Consider the following 20,927-nt stretch of genomic DNA (forward strand, 5'->3'; position numbering starts at 1 on the left):
CTTCTGTTATAGAACTGGAACAGAACAACAGAAGCCACCAATTTCTAAGACCATTTCCTGGTTTCTACCATTTCACATAACCACACAGACAACACACTTGTACTCCTACAGATGACTCCAAGCGTACCAACATGAACAAGATGAATAAAACTGCAAAAGATGTCCTTACTCACTCCCATACTTCAGTCGAACCAATAGAAAAAGTAAAGCAATCACCAAGTCATCCAAATCTAAAACTGAGCTTTCCTTCAGCTACCTAATTGGCATCTGACAATTTGTAGTATTGTTTCAGGAGTGAAAAACCATTTCGCTCATCTGGTATGGCCAGTTCAGATGGGAATGTGAAAAAAAAAGAGATAGAAACCACTGTTACACAAATAATGCCTACAGAAATTTCACCTTCAGCTTTTCTCATTTGAAGTAGCACACGCTCCACCTTCTTCCTCCTGTGCTGCTTTTCAGTCAGGTAAGGCTACAGTGAGAACTCTCTCGCTCCTAAGCATGAAATCTGAGAATCTTGCTTTAAAGTACCCACAAAATACCCAGGAAAATGTTCAGTTAACGTTATCCGTTATGCCATGGGTCACAGTGTCTGCTATGTAAAGCAAATAACAGTTTCTGGAGTCTGATTTGTAAGTCACAGCCAAATTCAATACTTCTTAATTCTTTGCTTTCAGATAACTTGTAAGTTATTCATAGTTTTAACACCAGCAAGGAACTCTATCGTATTCCTCTAAACACAAATCAATCATAATGTCTCCATGTGGCCAGCTGCCTTCCTTACAAGCAACTGTATGTATCAGAAGTGTTATCAAAAAAGTGAAAAAGCAGGTGCCAATCCAGCCTGAAGTTATTAATCTACTGTTGAAACTCTGCTGCTTGGAAAAAGAAAAAATACATGTGTTTTGTTTGATTTCCTAAGCATCTAAAGCTTATAAACATAAAGCAAATCTTTATAATGCAAGTCAGGCTCAAAAGCAAAACAAACAAACCAAAAAAAACCAGCAAGCCAAGCAAAGAACATTCCTCCCACATCAGCTGCTAACACTGCTTAAGATGTTACAATCCAGTCCTCGACTATTAATCCAAACCTGAGCCGTTCCCAGAGTGAAACGTTCACTGAGCATGCATGCAACCACAATGCACACAGCAAAGACAGCTCTGCATGGAATCTAAGCAACTAAAAAAGAAGTGTACTCATCTATTTAGAGGTTCTTCACAATCTGTTGCAGTATTTCCTGCCTGAGTAATGTTGAATGCAATAAATTCTCCCGAAGAGTTTACTTAGTGAATATATTTGATCTTTATTCACAATCTACTGGCTTCCACCAGTAGGAAAGATACTACTTATTAGTCAACAGATGATAAGCTGAAGTGAGACGCTCTCTACATGGTTTACTCTAAAAGCTCCTACATTTAGCAAATACAAAGAACTCTATAAAATGAATGACAGACTGGAACAATTTTTTACTGCCTCTGATTATAAAGGAACTAAATCAAGTTGTATCAAATGAAATCACCAGGTGTAAAGTTCAAAAAGCTCAGGAAAGAAGGTATTTTTTCCCCCCCATCACTGGCTCCAAGGTGAGGAACTCACTGCCAAGGGATGATGTGGATACAAGTTTACAGAGATGCAAAAAAACATTACCATCAATTCACTTAACAAACAATGCAAAGATTACATGGTTTTGAACCAAAAAAGAAATCAAATGTGACTGGGATCCAGAAGAATAAGCACAGGACACACAGCTAATGTGCCTCTGTCCCTTTCTGCACTGCCCCCCAGGCACTGGCTCCTGACTGCTCTTCAGGGCACTAACAGGCCAGATGCATCTTTGCTCCAATTCAGACACACTGTTCTGGCATAAGTGGTACCCTGGTTACGATTCCCAAATCTACTCCCACAAAATCAAACCCAAAAGTAATCATTAATATACAAAATATGTGGGTGTTTTTTTGTTGTTGTTGTTGTTTTGTTTTTCCCAAATGAACAAACTGCCTCTTGGAAGACACGAGCTTACTATGTCAGGACCTTTCTAGTTTCAAATGCCAACAAACAACATACACACAAACTACTGACTGCAACACGAAGGGGGGAAAAAACAGGAAGGGGGTGAGCGGCACCCAGACAACCAACCTTTTTCATAGCTGAGCTGTACTCAAAAGTCTGTCTGTTTTTCTCCAGCTGTGCTGTTATATCTGTCTGGAACCCTGCCTCTCCAAAAGCTGTATACAAGAGCACTGCCACCAACAGCTGCTGTGCCCAGGATAGAAGGTATTTTTCAAACCTATTACCTCAAAAGTCAAGTATTGATGTTATCATTTACCGAGCAATGCCCCTAACGAAGTCAGGGGAAATGTGAAAAGAATCAAGTGAAACCAATTAAAAACGTGGAGTTTATAAACTGCAGCAGTGATAATCCATGGATCCTGAAGGTAGCTGTAAAAAGACCAGCTGACCTGCTTGGCTTTGTGTGCATTTAAGATGAGGTTATAGAAGTTGTTCTATCCCATGCCATGGTGCACTGTGACCTTGACCACAGAGCTACTTAATGGACACGAACAAAAAAAAATTGCTATTCTTTTCCCCTAGCCTCCATTTTCTTCCTCAAACGAGATTACAGCTGGTTTGTATCGACACAAGGATGTGTGTCAGTCTGTCAAGAATAAGAAAAACAAAAGCACGCTTCCCACTGATGCTACCTCCTGCGTGGCAACTTAAACACTTGCACTGACAGCGATGTTTGCAGGGAAGCATTACAAATAGCGACCAAAATAGCTACTCTAATGTACAGCAACTCTGTTTTATGGGATTCATATTTTTAGAAAGAAAAATGTCTTATTATAACATATATAAGTAGACTCTGATAACTTCATTCCCCCAGAACTTTACAATGTGTGGTTTGCAGGAGACCACAAAGCTGTATTTCTGTTTTTCCTTTCCAAAATCAGGAAGTTCAATAATGCCATTAAATGAAATCAAGTTTAAACCCCGTACTGAAACCAAAGGTGGCCAAAGAAACACAAATGACACGCAATTATTAGGGGCAGATAAAAATATAAATAAGGTACCTCAAGTCTGAAACATTATTTTGCCTATTTATTAGTGACAGAAGAAGGCTCTTCATTCTCAAGTCTCCAAGATCACCAAACAAATACAAAGAACGGGCCACATAGACTTTTTTTTAACCTCACTCACCATGAGAAGAAATAAAACTCAAATGATCATGTAGTCATAAGCAAGGCATATTACTGGCAGCATGGTAGAAATAAACAACAACAAAAATAGATGCAGTGATTACTTGAGCTGAGGATAGCAATCATCAATCTTCAACTTGCACTCAAACTGCTTTCTTTCCAGCCACCTTCAGTTGTTAGTTAACGTCTACATTACATTGCAACTAAGTTTAAGTCTTAAAATCCAGGAGATCATCTTCAGTTCGAACATTTAGATCTACAATGAAAATCAAGAACAGAGCTACAAACAATATTAGTCATCCAAAGTTCACAGTAATGATTTGCTATAAACAGATAATGTCTGTTTTGAATTTGCCTGGAGACTCCTATGCTAACAAACTGCAACTTTGGAAATAAGAAACTACAATTTCTCTGTGCCACCCTGCTCAACTCTGACAAACCACGTCGTATTTTTGAAAAAGCACTAAGTGAGCATTCGATCTCACCGATTTAACCCCAATGACCCCATTGATTCTGCCTGCCCTCCAAGATAAAATTCGTCCCTAAGCTTGTTGACCAAAGAAATCCTCCTTCATTCAGCACACACACTGCTCCATTGTTTCCAGCCAGCACCGAAGGTATGCCACCTATTATTTACAGGAAGATCACACCTACATTTTGTAACCAGGAGATAACTACTTTAAACAGCTTACAGATCTCAAAACAGAAAGCTACAAGCCTGCATTCTAAGAAATGGTGTAACCACTGAACACAGTACGTTTCAAGCAGATGTAGCTCCTTTAAGCACCACCTATGTATACTCATGACAGATAAGAAATTAACTGCACAAAAGTTTTCATCACGTTCATTTTCTCTGTATAAAGCGACAACGCTGAAAGAAAAAAAGATAATATTACAAGTGAGTAATTGCATGGACAGCGTGAGGCAGCCATACTCCTTCCTTAGGGAATTAAGCATTTCATAGTGTGCTCCTGACTAAATTTCTCAAACTAGCTTCAGACTGTTTGCAATGAACATACGTAACTCACAAGCTCTTGCTTGCGATTAGTGTATTAAATACCAAACCTTTTATAAAAACAAACAAAAAACAGTATTTAAATTGTATCTCATAAATGTGTTAGGTCAAAATATCAATTAACCACATGGCAAATGACTATGAACATTAAAAAACAGAAAGCAAAAATAGAAGTTACAGTAAAGGTCAAACAAGTCATCCAAGTGTGTTCGTGATTGTACAACTCCACACACACTGGCACTGCTAACGCCTTTCAGAAGCATTTCCTAGAAAGCAAAAAGGTAAGAATTCGATTTTTTTAGAGAGAAACAAGTTGTGGAAACAAACACGAAGACATCAAAGCGGAAAATACACACCATCAAAGTCCTCAGAGAAGTTTAAAAACTTGCAAGGTGTGGTAAGAGCGTGTCACTGACAGCAGGTGTTCTGTCAAGGTAGCACACTTGGAACCTTGAGGGTATCTCTTAGTCCAGCTAACTAACACTGCTCCCAACCAAAACACTTTCACTTTTCCCGTGGGAGACTCCTCAAAACAAGGATTACTTATTTACAGTCCAATAAACTCTCAAGCAGAGTAAGTAGGCCTCACATAGTCCTCTAGGAAAATATTTTGTAAAGACAGTTAATATTTGCTAATGCCATAGGAATGTATTACTACTTAAAACCTCCTAATGCATTTATTGACACGTACGGGAACATGAAGCACCAGGACAGCGAAAGCATCTCATGTGGAAGGTTCAGTTTAGTCATTAAAAAAAAATGAAAAAAAATCAATGTAAGAATCAGGCAAAGAGAAACTGCAACAAAAATCAGAAGGCGACCCCACACACACAACAAGCCCTCAACGTTCTGTAAAAGCACGACGGGTGTCACAAGATCTACTCGGAACCGATCTCACATTCAAAAATCCCAGATATGCGGACGACCACTTGACCGGTTTCCTTTGAAGCACGTAAACAATACTCAAGGGTGTATCCAATTCTGTTTGCTAATTACAATACCTCCGAGCACTGCCGCAGCCCTATTTGCTCCCGATCTGCCAACAGACACTGCTATGTGCGAGACACAGCACGGCAGGGTCCCCGCCGGCCCGGGGGGGACTCGGGCGGCCGCACCGCCGGGGGCTCGGAGCGGGCGGTGGGTGCGCGGGATCCGGGCCCTACGGGAAGGGCACGTCTGATCCCGAGGACGGGCGGCACGGGGCGGATGGGGAGAAGAGGCGGCGGAGACGGAGGCCTAGGGCACGGCTCCGCGCCTGTCACACGGACCGCGTGCCGGCCGGCAGGGACAATCGGCGCGGCCGAGCGGCGGCACCAACCCCGCGGACCTCGGGAAGGCGCGGTGAGGCGCGGGCGGGTGGGCCCGGCGGGCCCCGGGGCGACGGGGGAGGAGGGCGGGCCCGGCCGCCGCCGTACTCACACTCGGGGCAGCTGCAGCGGCGGCGCCCCCCGCCTCTGGAACACGCCGTCCACGAAGACGCCGTTCTTGCCGAGGCAGCGCAGGTAGAAGTCTCCCCCGCCGCCGCCGGCAGCCGCGGGGTCCCCCTGAGCGGGAGGCGGCGGCCCGTCCGCTCCGGCCGGTGGCGGCGGCGGGGGCGCGGCGGTGAAGATCTCCAGGTGGCGCCGGGAGATGAAGCTGGAGTGGCCCATGCTCACGTCCACCGAGCCCTGCGACGAGTTGCGGCCGATGGTCACCGAGCGCTTCTTCATGAGGTACTCGAACTCCCGGCCCTCCAGCCGCGCCACGGCCGCCGCCGCCGCCGCCATCTTAGCGAGCGAGGGAGCGGGGCCGCCCTCCGCTGCGCCCCTCCGCCCGCACCGGCCCCGCAGCCGCCGCCAGACACAGGCAGGGAAGGGGCCGCCGCTCAACCCAACCTGACGCAGTCCGCCGCTCGCTGACGGACGGCGGCGCCGGGCCAATGCGCGGCCCGCACGCCCATGGGGCTATGGCGGCGCGGCCAATGGCGAGAGGCGCCGCGGCCGGCGCCGCGCAGCACGTTCGAGTGTCGGGCGCGGAGAGCACGGGAAAGGCCCGGAAAACGCGGAGCAGATCCGCGCGCCGGGAGCGGAGCGATCCTCGTCCGCCGCAGCGGGGACAGCCGCGCCCGGGGGAACGCGGCCCCGAGCCCCGGGGCTGGGAGGGGAGCGCGGCAGCGCGGTGCGGAGCGCTCTGTCAGCGCGGCGGGGCTCGCGTGACTGCCATCTTCAACCGCAGCCCCTGCCCGCACCAGGCCCGGGCCGCCGGCGGAGCCCCCCGCGGCTCCGGCACCTGCGCTGGGCCGGGACGCCGCCGCTCCGCTGTGCTCGGCCGCTCCGCGTGGGGCAGCGCCCGTACCCAACCCCGCAGCGAGCCAGCTGCCCCGGCCGCGGCGCGCCGACGTGTTTTCCAGCCGGCTGGCGGGGCACATGCCCTCCGTTAGCGCTACTTTAGAGACGGCAGCGAGCACGGGTAATAACAACAGTAAATAATGCAAGTGCCCAAACATTGCTGCAGGGCGGGTCATCGGGGCTAAATTTGGAGAATATAACCAAAAGGTGACGGGGTGGAAGGTTTTCCAAACATTGGAAAGCCTTGTCAGTACTAGTTCAAAAGAAAGGCAATGCCCCATCTCGACCAATGTATAACATCCACATGATACAAGCACCGCGCGATCAGAGTTGCAGACAAGTTGGTGTATCTGGGAGTGCAGCTGCCCCAGTCCTAGTTTCTCCTAGAAGTAGGGCACCAAAAAGCAAGCAAGTGATCTGACACGACACAACAGAATTAGACACCGCTTGCTGTAACAGCCTGTTAGATTCCTCCCGAAGGGTCCCTGCACAGCATGCAGAGAATGGCACAGAGATGTAGGAGAAAACCATCAGGAATGCACAGGAGCAGCTTCCAGTTCAAAATACTACAGATGAGCAAACAACGTTAAATGTACTCTGCATTGTGAACGATTTGCTTCATAAAGACACCCTCAAAATGTTTGCACGCTCCTCTGTTACAAAGAGCAGGCACTGTCAGAATGGAGAAGTAAATGACCGCACTGCTGCCTGCACACGGTGAAAGAAGGTGCTAGAAATTACACCTATAAACAAACATACACCAAGACTTGGTTGTGACGGGTCAGAGAGCCAAACAGCACTTCCAAGCAGTTGCTTAAGATGTGTTTGTCACTGTTCTCCTTTAAACGTTACTGGAGTTCACCATCATTCATTAACTCAAAGGACACACAAACATTTCTTTCAGTGGTACACGCGTTTTTAGACTCCAACATTAATAAACACGCAGTACTAAATTGGAAACCCAAACTTCTGTTTTCGGCCATTTGAGTCAGCAGCTGGTGAGGTGTAACGCTCACTGCATGCTGTGGAACAGCACACACTGTGTGCTGCCTTCAAAGCACGGCCAAACTACGGGAACCCCTCAGGATTCAGTCAGCACTCGTTATAAGCAGCTGCAATACAGCAACACGTCGGTTAAGTCCCTTTATCTGACTGCACCGAGACATCAGGCACAGTAAAATATAGCGACGTTGGGAGATTTGGTTTCTTTTATGGAAAACTTCATTTAAATGTTGCCCACACTTTGTTATTTAGAATCAGACTCTCTTCTATACCAGCATATGTTTGGCACGGAAAATGTGCAGCATCAGAGAGCCAGTTATCACTCCCAGATCCTCAACTTCTTTAATCAATTGGCTGCAGTGTAACTATAGCAATGTTGTGCCTGCTCTAACAGCTGGTTAGGGGCTATTCCTGCTGAACGGCACCGACCGCACACCCCCAGAGACAGAAAACAGGCAGGTTGGGATAGCAGCCAGGTGCGTTCCCATTGGGCCAGCAGCACTTGCTACCACCCTGCGGCTGTTCAGTTTGCTGAAGTATTAATGCTGCTTTGTGAACAGCAGCTATGTTTAATTTGTATTAATTTATTATTAACATCCGATAGTAAATCTGTGAAGCTGATAGTAGTTCTCTAAGTAACAGAACAGCATTGAGAACACCAGCCAATGAAACAACGAGAAATATATACGCACGATATAAGCTCTAACCCATTAACAACATTTTAATTACCGAACTTGCTTTAAATGACTTCTTTTTGCATGTGATGTTTTTTCTTGAAGCCCACGTTGTATCAACACAGAGCTGTCCATGTACAGCCTGCCTGTGCCTGGAGCCACTAAAGTGTCCTGTAACTGAAGGGTTTACTTCCTCAGCTTTTGTATTACACGTGTGCTCTGCACTGAGGGCTGCAAAGTGCTGAGGCAGCCTTCAAGGCGCACGTTTGCACTGATCCAAACACATGGAATACCACTAGAGCGGCTTGATGAATAATCAAGTAGATTAAATGACCTTAATTGCTTGCTTTGACACAACCAGCATTAAAACAGCTTTTAAAGGCCATTAGAGGCTATTCATAATCTTTTTATTACAGCGAGTGTCACGAGCTTCCAGCGAGATTTGATTTCTGTTTAACACAACCCTACTAAGTCAATTTGCAAAGCCACTTTTTGGTAGCACTCGCTTTTAACAAGGCAAGCTCTTATCAAAACCTGTTCAACTGAATAAGGGAAACTTCAAACACCGGCACCTCCTTCCTCAACACCTGCCAAGCACCGTGTTGGCCTTTTTCTAGGTGAGAATGCCATTGTAAGCAGTAAAAACTTCCTCCACCACAGCCTCAATGTGGCTGCCATACACAGCCACGTTCCTGAGTGATCCTGACAGCCACGCAGCACTCCGTGTCGATCAGTGTGTAAAGCTATAGGAAGGACTCAGGCTTCAGTCATTTTCTCACATGTGCTTTTTGTTTGCCACGGGAAAGCATTAAATACCAAATGATGGGATGGTGCGAAGCTCCCTGGTCAAATACATAGTCAATATGTGACTTAAAAATTAATAGAATATATTTGACTTCAGAATCGGTTTTTTTTTTTTTGTTGTTGTTGTTGTTGTTTTATAGGCTTTCTTTTTTCCCCCTCCAGGAGTCTTTCAGATCTTATAATAACAGAAAGACTGGGAAGTAATACTTTTAGAAGCGTCTGATCCTGAGGGCCTTTTCCATCCTAAATGACATCGCGATTTTAACACCCAGATAATCGTTCCTCCTGCTTTTGTGATCACAAACCCAACTCGACAGCGTGACACGGACCTCGCCGACGAAAGCGAAGCGCATCTCCAGCGCCAAACGCCGGCTGTGCCGCCGCGCTCCACCTGTGGAGACGCCACCCGGAGCTGCCGCCCTTCCCGCCCTCCCGCCTTCCTACCCAGCCTGCCCCGCGCCCGGCGGCTGATGGCGGCGTTGAGCGCCGTGTTTGTAAACACCGCCAGGCCCCGCCTCAGCGCCCCGTGAGGGAAACGCGGCCGGGGAGAGCTGAGGGGCGGGGAACGCTTTGCTGACAGGATTACGGCACCCACCCCAGCATCCTGTTGACAATTGAGGCCAAGTCACGTCGGGTTCTAAAAGCAGGTTTCTTTTGAGGAGAGACCGTCGCACGCGCGAACGGATCTGGGAAGCGAGAAGGCGATTCCCGTTAACTACAACGGGGCTGACGCTGTTGGGAAGCGATCCGAACCGCCTCACGTCAATAACAGCAGACGGCGACAATTCAGACACACGCTGTCAATTGAAAGCATCCCCTCCGCCCTCAGAGGAGGATTATTCACAAAGAGGAAGCTCTACGAACCGACACCGCAACGGGGTTTGGCAAAAGCCGCAGCAGCAGCTGCATGCTAACTGGGAATGCACAACTCTCACTGCTTTCGTGCGCTTCGATGTGGGACTTCCTACAACACAACCGAGGCTGCATTTGTCCAGCTCCATTTGTGCTGTCAGGACACCTCAGACCTGCGGCATCACTGGGTAAAACGATGTGAAAACTTAAGATAGGCTGGCACTTCTCTAACAGAAGAACAGCACTGTGAGAACACGCAGGTCTGTTCACCACAGCAATACAGTCTGCACTCTTCCTTTGCTTCAAACTGAACTTCTGTTTCTTTCCAGCCATCCTTCCTCCCACGTCACATAGCTTCATGGTATGGTAATGTAAATAAATGAGGCAGATCAAGCTGCCAAGGTCCAGCTTATTTGGAACAGATGTTTTTGGCATCTGGGGGAGGAAACTGCCACGGTACCCCTATAATACATGGCAGATACGAGCTCTACCAAAACAGTAACACAAGCTGGGGATGGCAGAAAAACAACCAAGGAAGTCAGAGTGGAGAGATTACGACAGAGAAACCAAATGATCAAACGGTTTACATTAGTCAAAATGAGCCAAGAGTTACAGAAATGTGAGTAACCTATGCAAAACAGCCAGAGGCAAATTAAAACCAGCACCGAGTGTGATTTGCACCACTAAGATAAACCTACCTTCAAATCTTTATATGGCAGAGCATTCTCATTTAGATCTGTCATTTCAGAAGAGAAAGGAAGATTTTATCAAAATCAGTTTTCTTCTGTTTAAAAATCAGTGCTATTTCCCAAAGCCAACAGAAAATCACCAACAGAGGAAGGGTGAAAAACGAACACACTGTCCTACATGTCTGCCTCTTCTGAAGGATTTAACCAGTCCCAAAGGACAACTACAGAACCGGAGATTCAGAGAACAGTGTTTGAGTGATTAGCCACACTCTCGCACAAAGGTTAAGAAACTGCTTTCAGTAGTGAAGGGACAAATTAACATAACATGGCAAAAGCAGTGAGAAAAATCTCATTTTTCATTAACAGACATTGATAAGATACTTATATGGTAGAAAAGTAGCTTATGACCCAATTTCAAAATCACATAATTCATAGATACTATAAAAAAAACAGGATAACTGCAATATTTTTCATATCCATCTACAGTATCAGATGTTATTATTTTCAATAATATAGCCAAGGCCTGAAAAACTTAAAACAGTACTTTTTTATCCCATTACTGACTACATACAAACTGTAACAAGAAGGGTTGTCTGGGAAAAAATAAAAAGGCAATAATACAAGCCAATTAATATCTATTAGAAATAATCAAGAGTGTTGAGGAGGAAAGATGTCAGTCCCTCAGGGAAAACCAGAGCAAAACATGAGGAGAACAGTTTCCTCCTTTAGGTATTGAGAACGTCAATACACAATTACTGGCACATCGAGAACAGGAGAAAATGAAACTCAGAAAATGAACTCTCAGCCTTCAGACTGATGAGGGTTAGAGAACAACCAACCAGCAACGTGGCGACCCCCAGTTACTGACAGACTTCCAACAGACAGAGCAATGCAGTTTTCTGAGCGTTCACAAAGACCTCCCCACAGTTCAACTACTCGACCTCAGTTTATTTTGCTAATTGAATTAGTCTGTGGTTAACATGTGATGATACTGCTCTATTTGCATTTCATTCCTAGAAAAGGAACTACGCACAGGCAATATTCAAATCAGCAAATAAACACCTTTTGTGAATGGGAGCTGAAGTTTCTCACCAGAGTTCCTGTGTGACGTTTATTATACAGCACTTTGCAAGGCAGGTATGGCCAAGAGGAACTGCACAAAATTGGACAAAATTGAGCAGAAGGAGAACATGAAACTATTCACTTACTTGTACAGTTGTTTTACTTGTTTGATAACTGAGTAAGATGCAAAGATTCATTGAGGAAGATGCATCAAGCACACTGCTCCACAAATTAGTAAGGGAAAAAAAGCTTGCTCAAGAGAGGCCATGGAATGTTAACATAATAAATAATATCAGGTATATACATTTAAAACTTTGAGGCTAGACTATAGCAATGGGGGGAAAAACCGAAACATGCATCAACTCCATAGCATAGTGTGTACATAGCATGAAGCTGTTCGTATAACCTGCAAGCTGCTCAATACAAAACCTTTGTGGTTTACTACTGAAAACACAAGATGGTAACAGAGCAACCGTAACACCTAAATATGCTGAAAAAAACCCAATAATTTTCTAACAGGATCCTAAGACATGAACAGAACACGAAGCAGGAGAAATAAGTTTGACATATCAATAGGCTGCAGCTGGAGTATGCTTATTTCCCTCTCTCTCAAGGGCACAAGCTTAGGATTGAAATCAATCAGCTTTCACACATCAGCACCAATTTATCTAATTCAAAATATTTCCTTTCAAAACGCATCTCCCCACGAGAATATTAATTTCAGAATGTGCCTGTAAATAAATCTGCTACAGAAGCCCCACACTGCAGACTGTTCTCATTTGCTTGTGGTTGGTCAGTGCCGGTAGAGGACAATGAAGTTCAGCTAATACAATGCCAGCAGCAGAGTTACAAACTGATCTGTAAGCAATCACTCTGTGAATTTACTTTGTCATAGAGTCCTACAGAGATTCTCGGTAATGCTCCTTTGTGGTCAGTGGTGGTCTTGCCTGACTGAACAAGGGTGGGTGTCTGTGTGTTTTACTTCCTCTTTTAATAGAAAAGCTGATCAAAATACACAATAAAAGCTTTTTTAATATATATATATATATATACTTAATTTCACAGTACTCCCAAGAAATATTTGTGCTTGCTTTCAGGCTGGACATGCTCTGATGGCTGGCATTATGAACTCAGTTTGTGTTTGTATAACAACCCCTTAAGCTCATAGCACATCAGCTCAGAGGCCATGTTCTTTTCAAGAGCCCACACATAACCACAGCACGCTTCTGTAAAGTCACAAGATGCAAACACCTCATTTCTCCATTTTGATCACTCAAAAAGGAAATACAGGTAAGAGCATACTTCCAATAATTAACATCATTAAGTCTTAAATATGCCTAGATAACATTTTCCATTCATAACTTCAACACTTTCTAAAGATCTGACACCTGTGATACTTTCCATCCTTACATAAACCTAAAAATGTAAACATAGCTCAAAATCTCACTCCATTCATGTTCTTTTTTTTTTGCTAGAGAAGACCCAAAGGCTGGTATTTTCAGTATGGGAGCGACAGGAATCACTGAGTCAGGCTTTCAGCAAATAACAGAACAAGAGGGGAAGAAAAACACATCCCACAGTCACAGACGCAAAGTGTGCTATTATTCATCACTCACCCATTTTAACTCCTTCGTGAGCCAACAGAAGGGCTGAAGCTGGCAAAAAAAACCCTGCTAGTTACACATCCAGAAAGCACAACTCAGAGAACAGAAACTGTAATTGAATAAAACAAGATTAGAATGGAGGGAAGGAAGACAGAGAGGAGAAAGAATGTCTGGACAGCCAGCCAAAGTTGTATCTAATCATCATTATTTGCCTTTTCAAGTCCCAGTGCATATTTAAATAGAAGACTTGCCATCTTTGAGATCTCGCTGTTTCCCTACACCATTAACTGCACTGTCACCACATCACCTCACATCTTGGAAGTCACCTTTGCTTTGCCATGTTCCGCAATGTAAAAATATCTGGGTAGTAAGATCTTACTGTCCTGTTAACAACACCTGAAGGTAATTGGTTTTTTAAGAGGTTCTTAAAAGCGGCATTTTGGAAACTCAGTTTTAAGTCAAAACGTTAAATCTCCAGCTTCTAATGCACAACCGGCTTTTATTTGCCACAACGTAGGTACTGTTTGTCTAAAAATACCAGAAGAATTTGACATAATAGTTTAAATAACTGGATCGGTTTTTTTCCTCGTTGCTTTTATGAATGAGTGTGAGATTAAGCAGTATTTCTTGTCTAAGACAAATATTTAGCCAGGAGTTCAATGGTCGTGTCATTTCCTGCTCTTGCCACTAGTTCCCATCCTTACAGCACCTCCCACTGTGCCAGCAAACATTTGTATGAGTGAGAAACATGAGTAACAAAATGACAAATGGGGGGGGAAAAAGAAAATCAAGCACCATTTTGAGGGTGAATTTTTGCAGCCAGGTGAGTTCCCCCATTCAGTTCACCCCATGGACTCACAAGCTGTGCTAACAGAGGTAGAGGCCATGTGCAGGAAGAGGGGAGCACAGCAGCTGCGTCAGCAGTGCTGCTGAAATGTGAGCCCTGGCAAGCTGCCGCAAACACACATCAGCCTCTCCATTCAGGAGCTGTATTCCTGTTACCCTGAATAGACAGCCTTGTAATAAGCATACGCTCCTGATATGAAAAGCTTACAGGAACACTATGTACACTGCCTGCACCACTTTCAGCCTTTGCTCAGGGATCATCTTCTGTCCAGACTCTACGACACTCACTATCTTGAGGAAAAAAAACCCTGTACCTTATTCTCATATGTGCATTTGCTCTAAACTCAGCCTTGAAATAAAATCACGCAATTCTTTACCTTATGGCCAGACTTAAAAAGCAAAAAGCCATTTCAAAGCTACAAACCATACAACAGATGACATTTCTATATGTACATGAAAAAACACGATGCTGTGTGTGCAGCTGCCTTAATGCACAAACAAAGGGCATTCTCTTGAGGTATTCGTATTCAGATCTACACTTGTTCACGCTGACAGTTGAAACCACAGTAACACATTGAATTGCAAGTTTCAGGACATTAAGAGGCAGTAAGTGTTTTTATCCGTGAGAAAAGAGAAGATGCTGGGATATACTAAATATTTTACCATAGGATAAAAGGAAAGAGAAACAACTTGCCAAAGATTACCTCCTAAACATGGTGAACTCAGAACAACTGCAGATTTCCTGCATTCCTTTTACATTCTTAAATAACGTGGCTCTGCTCCCTCATGAACACTTGATTGAACGATGATGCCTCATACAGGTATTCGGAGCTGAAGAGTAAAACAGCCATTCAAAACAGTGAGAACACAGAGAACACAGCACATTGAAATGTGATCGTTTTCTAGAGTAGCCTGCTCCACAGTCTCACATCTTGGTTCTCCTTCTCCCCCTCTGGTGTCTGTAGCTACCTACAGAACTGCTTACCTCACAGCTTAAAGATATCCACAAGAGCTGCTAGAAGGAAATTCACCTCAAGTTTTGTAGATCACTTTCCTGATATAAGGCAAAAGCACATCCTGTTTTCATATACCTGTCAGTTCTTTAGCTAAGAGCGCAATAATTGTTGCTATTTAAAAAAAAAAAAAACAACAAAAACACAACAAAACAAACAACTTCTTGCCGAGGTGAAATAGTAAGACACAAGGTTAGTATGAAAATGAGCGTACTGTAAGTTCTTTGGCTAATGGCTTGAAATTTAAATTCCAGCACAAAACCTGTTCTCATGTGGACAGACGTTTCCCAGTTACCCTCAGCTTACGTAGTTAATCACATTTCAGGAACAGAGCTGCAGTCCTAAGAAAAGCGAGCAGGACAGTCAGCCCACATTACAAACAACAGCAACATCAGACCTGTGTGGTTTACAGCTTCTGTTCACCTCTCACTACAAATTCATATGGAAATTTTCCTTCTAGTACTTATGTTAGAAATCTATACTCAGCATTGCTAAGAGCCCAATTATTTTGCTTAATTATTCTACATTTTAATTCCTCCACGTTCTCAATCCACCACTGGATCAGCAGCGTGACCAGTATTTAATTCTTACATTTGAACATAACCCAGTTCAGCAATTCCCATAGACCCACAGCTGCAGAAAAACTGACTGTGCTGTTTTATGTTTGACAGACACAGAGGCATCGCTCCTCTAATTCTCAGCAGGAGCAAATATCCGTGTCAGACTCACTACTATGCAGGAGCCATTCTGCAAAATTTACCAGACAACACACATGGCAAACCCTGATTTCTGTTGTGTCGACATACATCGTCCAGTACAGCAGCAGCTGCATCACACTATATTCAAATACTATCAGAATAAACATTCTACCCGTATAATGAATGCACCTAAAAGTCTACTGTGTTTGCAGCATTAGTTCTGTCCCACAAGAGTGGTGCAACAGAATTTTGACTGTTGTTTCTAAAAGCACAGGAACCAGGCTGGCAGGATGCTGATGGACAGAGCTCCTCACTGAAAAGAGCTACTGCAGCAGCAAGTTCTTCTGCTGATCGTGTTGGCTTCAGAGGTAAACAAGTGATTATACTGAAGGCCAAATCCTTTCCCCTGCTCACAGTGGTGACATGTGTGAAAGATATAATCTGAGAGCGATGAAGTCATTTAACTAACAACTCATACCACCAACCCTGCTATTTTCCATGGGCCAAACTGAGTCAACTTACACAAGTGAGTGCTCAGGAGTCAAAACACTGAAAGGTACAGAGCACAGAGAACATGCACAAAGACATGGGAAATGGCACCTCCAATTGGGGAAGGCTTTAATAAATAATCCTTTCCTGTTTACTTACAAGTTCTTTACCCATCACTGGACAGAAGGTATATGAATAAGCTAAGTCAGAATTTTTCTATTCAAAATACAAAAGAAGAAAAAATAGCACATTTAAGAGCAGCAGCTTCTTATCGCATGTGAAAAAGTTGAATGCAATTAGGGGAATTTCTCCATAGAAAGAGGCTGTTCTGATGGAAGTCAGTGGGAAAACCCAACTGGTTTGAATAATGATCACAACCCAAACGACTATGAAAGCGCGTGGTTTAAATGAGAAAAGAAATCTGAAGACTGGGAGTTTCTGCCCTTTTGACAGACATGTACTGAACACCAGCACACTAATTTCAGGTTTTCAGTTAAGAACTTTCCAGATTACTCATCTCTAACTGCAAACCTAATGCAGAGCTCTAACACTGCTCTGTTGAACGCGATGCAAAAGGTACTCCATCTTTAATTATTTTCTCTAAAAAAAGAACAAGTTCAGATGCAGACTATGAGAGGCCTAATAAAAGTGCTATGTATCAGCCTTTGTGGTATCAAGAGCCAAACAACCAAATTATTCCATGAAATAAAAAACAGCGTCTGATCTCAATTACTCGATTTTTAGAAGGAAACAACACAACACGCTACTCAGTCCGTTATTTTAACCACCAGTAAGTGCTTCAGCAGCCTCTAAATATACCTTCCATTATGTGCGATACTTTGCTCCCTAGCAAAACCGCTGAAAGAAAAGCATTCAGGCAGGAAATATGCTTCATGCTGCAACTGCTACTAGAAAGCTGTTTCTATTTTAACCCTTGGAGTGTGAAATAAAATGTTGAGGAACCTTTTTGTTAATACAAAGTACAAGAAGTAACTGACACTGAATAAGTCTGTGACGTACCTGCTGGCATTACAGCCTGTTCCCTGTTGCCAAGAGAGTTACCTCACAGAATTAGGATCTCACAGTTAAGTAAATCCACTCCACGCACTTTATTAGTGTTCAGGTAACACAACAGAACTTGTAATTAAAGTTTAATTAGTTGTTCAACAAGTTACATGGGATTTCATACTAGAACTTACAGTCATTTTTTATAACTCACAGAACTCTCACAGCAAAACCAAAGAGGACCAAGAACTGCCCCAAAGTCATCAATCAAGTGCTTGATTTTCTTCTTGCTGGTTACCCTGAAAAGTAACACAATAATAATGATTACAATGTGACATTCAAGCACCAAAACATGAAATGTCTGCATTATTTCAACAAGTATCACCTGCACATTCTTCTAATAACTTCTGACTCTGAAACGATAGAAAACTGTCATCAGCCTGTTTGTGCTTTTGCACATGTGATACAATCAGAACAACATCTTATACTTTTGATGTGTGATTTCACTATAGCAAAATACAGATCAACATTAGGCATGGCAACAAAATAAACCACTTAATTAAGTGCACTATGTCTCAGACTAATCACATCTTCTGCAAGGAGAAAGCAAATGTGCAGCGGTGCCTTAAGTTGTATCAGTGAAAGAATCATAGGTGGTGGTTTGTCTTTTCTTCTTATAATGTTATTAACAAAAGAAGCTGTGAACACTGAAAACCAAAAATAGGACATAGGACTATAAAGGTCCTAAATAACATATAGACTATATAAACTATAAAGGTCCTCCTCTTAACAACAGAAGAGCTTCACATTCAGGAAGCTAACTGGACATGTTCAGTGATGCTTCCTTCTGGCAATGTTGTGCTAACAACAGGCTAAAGCTGTTTCCATGTATTCTTTTCTTCCTGCTTTCTTTCAGCATTTCGACTCTTCTTAACAGCCAAACTCAAAAAGCCACACCACTATCAAGAACCCTGAAAGCCCAGTGTCCCACCTACTTGATTCCCTTCACTATTTCTCCATCAACTCAAACCTCTCCAACAGGAGCAAGCTCTGAAAGCAAACACCACAGGGCAAGACTCCAAAAGCAAGACAGAAACCAAACATTAACGCCACTAAAGAAACAGATGGATTTAAAGTGTTTTTCCTCCATTATATTTGCTACTTACAGTTCCTCAGTATTTCCAGCCAGCCTACCTGACTAGATAGTAAATGGCCTAGAATAAAACAGCTGCTTTATGGTTATTAATGCATAAAGTGCCTTCAAAAAGACCTCGCTGCAGAAACACCGCTGCACGTGGTCCTTTGCCCGGCCCTTATACATTTGCACAAATAAAAAAGACACGCTCTGTGTTTTCTGAAACAATAATATCAGCAGAAAAAACATAACGCTCCAATGCCTGAAAAGCAGTAGCTTCATCTCCACCCTTTAACAGGAAGTGTTAATACCACACCTTCACAAACAATGGATTTTTAAAGGGTTTGGTCTTTTAGCTTTTCCTTTAACACTGTCCCCTTTCAGAAGAAAACCCACTATTTTCTAAAAGAACCAAGAATCTTGCACATCTGTCTAAAGCCACAGAGTCACACCTTACTTCTAAGGCTGAAGTTCAGCTATTAACACGACCCTATGCAAATGACTTAATCACAGTATCAATTTCCCACAGCTACAAAGAACCCCCCAGTACCATTATCACTGTACCTCAGCAACACACTATGAACGAAAAACAGAACTATTACTGATGATGTGGTGATCACAGGCTGGAACACACAACAGTTACTACACTCATAGATAGACTATACAACGACACTTCAGGTAGGTTAATCTTCCACCCAATAACACGGTATGTCCTCAGATATCTTTCCTATAAAATACTATTTATTTCTGATCTCTCTGTTCTTCAGCTGTTGTCTTTCCTTCTCTTTATACAACTAACACTGCATACCTACCTGATTGTTCGTCCATACAACCAGCATGAATTCAAACACACACATATACACCCTGAACAACTTATCTAATTATTGCTCACATCTTAAAAAAGGCAGAAAGGAGCAATCAATCAAGAACAATCTCTGTCTCACCTGCTGAAAGTCAGTCTCAGAAATAAAGTATTGCAGCACTCCAACCCCAAACCATATTGTCATAGAAAAGTGTTTTGAAGAATGCCTTGAAGTTCTCAGTTTCACCAGCACTGGTATTTGTTTTCTCCTGATCCAGCTTCTACAAATTCTTCCAAGCCAGGGAATTACTTCCAGAACAGCAACACATTCACCTACTAAAATTAAAAGTAAAAAGAATTAGGGAGGACACACAAACACCAAAACCAACCAACCAACAGAACAAAAATAGTGAAAAACCAAATTGAGACAAACACGCTACACACGCTACATACTTCATGTTAGCCAAGGGTTTGGACACACCATGCAATGCCAATGCAATGTCCTGGGTTCTCAGTGTCCCCATGCACATATTAAAAGATACGTCTGTAAAGGTCTGATAACCAAAACATGGAGAAATCATAATTATTCAGTAACACTTGTGGATAATTGAAACCTGAATAGATAGTAAATGACAAGCATACCTATTTGAGGCTCCTTTGATCTCTCAATTGTGAATGCCTCAGCTACTGGTGACACTGCAGCAAAAGACATCAGCAGTCGACTGATGGCGTGGCTGCCTCCTTGAGCACGGCACTACTTCTAAGTAGGTTTACACATCACTCCGTATGTGTTGTTGCTTAAGCAGTCAAGAAAGAAACATTTCTCCTTTCTAAAAGGTTAAAGCATACACGTGCCTGTCACTGCATGACCGAAAACCTCGTTCTTTACTAAGGTAGCCGATATCCCACACGTATTAGCTGTTTTCTTGTTCTATTCACAGACTTCAGGAAGCCAAGTCACTGAACAAGGCATTTGCTGTGCATACTCTAAGGAACAACTCTTCCAAAAGCTCTCCCAGATGCTTCCCTCACAGTGACCGGAATGATCATCCCCTATTAACTTTTAGGTAAGGAATCAGAGCGTGAATGATGTGAGCTTCTGATAAGCTAAATTAGAAGCGATAATAAAAGTCAATACAAAACATTTTCAGATGTAAAACATGCAAAAAGGACCCCGTGGTATCACTAACGTGTCATCTGCCTCCACTGATGAGCAACGAGGCGGCATCTCTCGCTCTTCTTTCACAGTGATAATTCTGAAGTCTCCATATTCAGAACAAGCAGCTTCTTTAGATGACCGGCCACCATCACCATCCCTGCAAATCCATCCCAAAATTGTAACTGAAATGTGTTTTTCTGTAAAGATGTTTTGTTTAGTCTAGACCGCCATGACATAGTTATCAATACAAACAAAACACTGAACAGAAAAGCTCCTGGAGATGATTGCCAAATCACACACTTCAGCACACAGCTGATTTTATTTCCTCATACCTTACACACTCCCATCTCAACTGCAATCCTTGGAGTACTGTGAAGGAAAGTATTTCATTTGCCCCCTTTACATACAAAGAGAGAACACTACTAACCTGCCGTCAGCTGCTATTAAGCAGCGCTGTCTGTCGTTCTTTCTTCTCTCACATTAAGTATCTCACACCCCCAGGGAGGGAACAGACGGAGCTTTAGTCAGCAGGTCGCAGCTGTCAGACCTAGAG

General features: G+C 43.4%; 1 protein-coding gene and 1 long non-coding RNA gene across 4 annotated transcripts in view; both read right to left on the reverse strand.

The window, feature by feature from the left end:
• The window catches only part of FOXK2 (forkhead box K2), a 40,340-nt gene extending 34,241 nt beyond the window's left edge, over positions 1-6,099 (reverse strand). Inside the window, exon 1 of the mRNA XM_072352054.1 lies at positions 5,633-6,099. Within this exon, the coding sequence (XP_072208155.1) occupies positions 5,633-5,979 (347 nt within the window). The 5' untranslated portion in view covers positions 5,980-6,099. The remainder of the gene's footprint in view (positions 1-5,632) is intronic.
• An 11,287-nt stretch (positions 6,100-17,386) lies between these two features.
• Positions 17,387-20,927, reverse strand: part of LOC140260035 (uncharacterized) — a 4,213-nt gene continuing 672 nt past the window's right edge. For 2 of the 3 annotated variants that reach the window (XR_011905486.1, XR_011905488.1), the window contains 4 exons: positions 20,802-20,921; positions 19,669-20,531; positions 19,358-19,551; positions 17,387-17,577 (listed from right to left, as the gene is read on the reverse strand). This is a non-coding gene — a long non-coding RNA (uncharacterized lncRNA). The remainder of the gene's footprint in view (positions 17,578-19,357; positions 19,552-19,668; positions 20,532-20,801; positions 20,922-20,927) is intronic. The other variant, XR_011905487.1, reaches the window with a different exon arrangement.

This window comes from Excalfactoria chinensis, chromosome 17, assembly GCF_039878825.1.
Source record: "Excalfactoria chinensis isolate bCotChi1 chromosome 17, bCotChi1.hap2, whole genome shotgun sequence".
NCBI classification, from domain to species: domain Eukaryota; kingdom Metazoa; phylum Chordata; class Aves; order Galliformes; family Phasianidae; genus Excalfactoria; species Excalfactoria chinensis.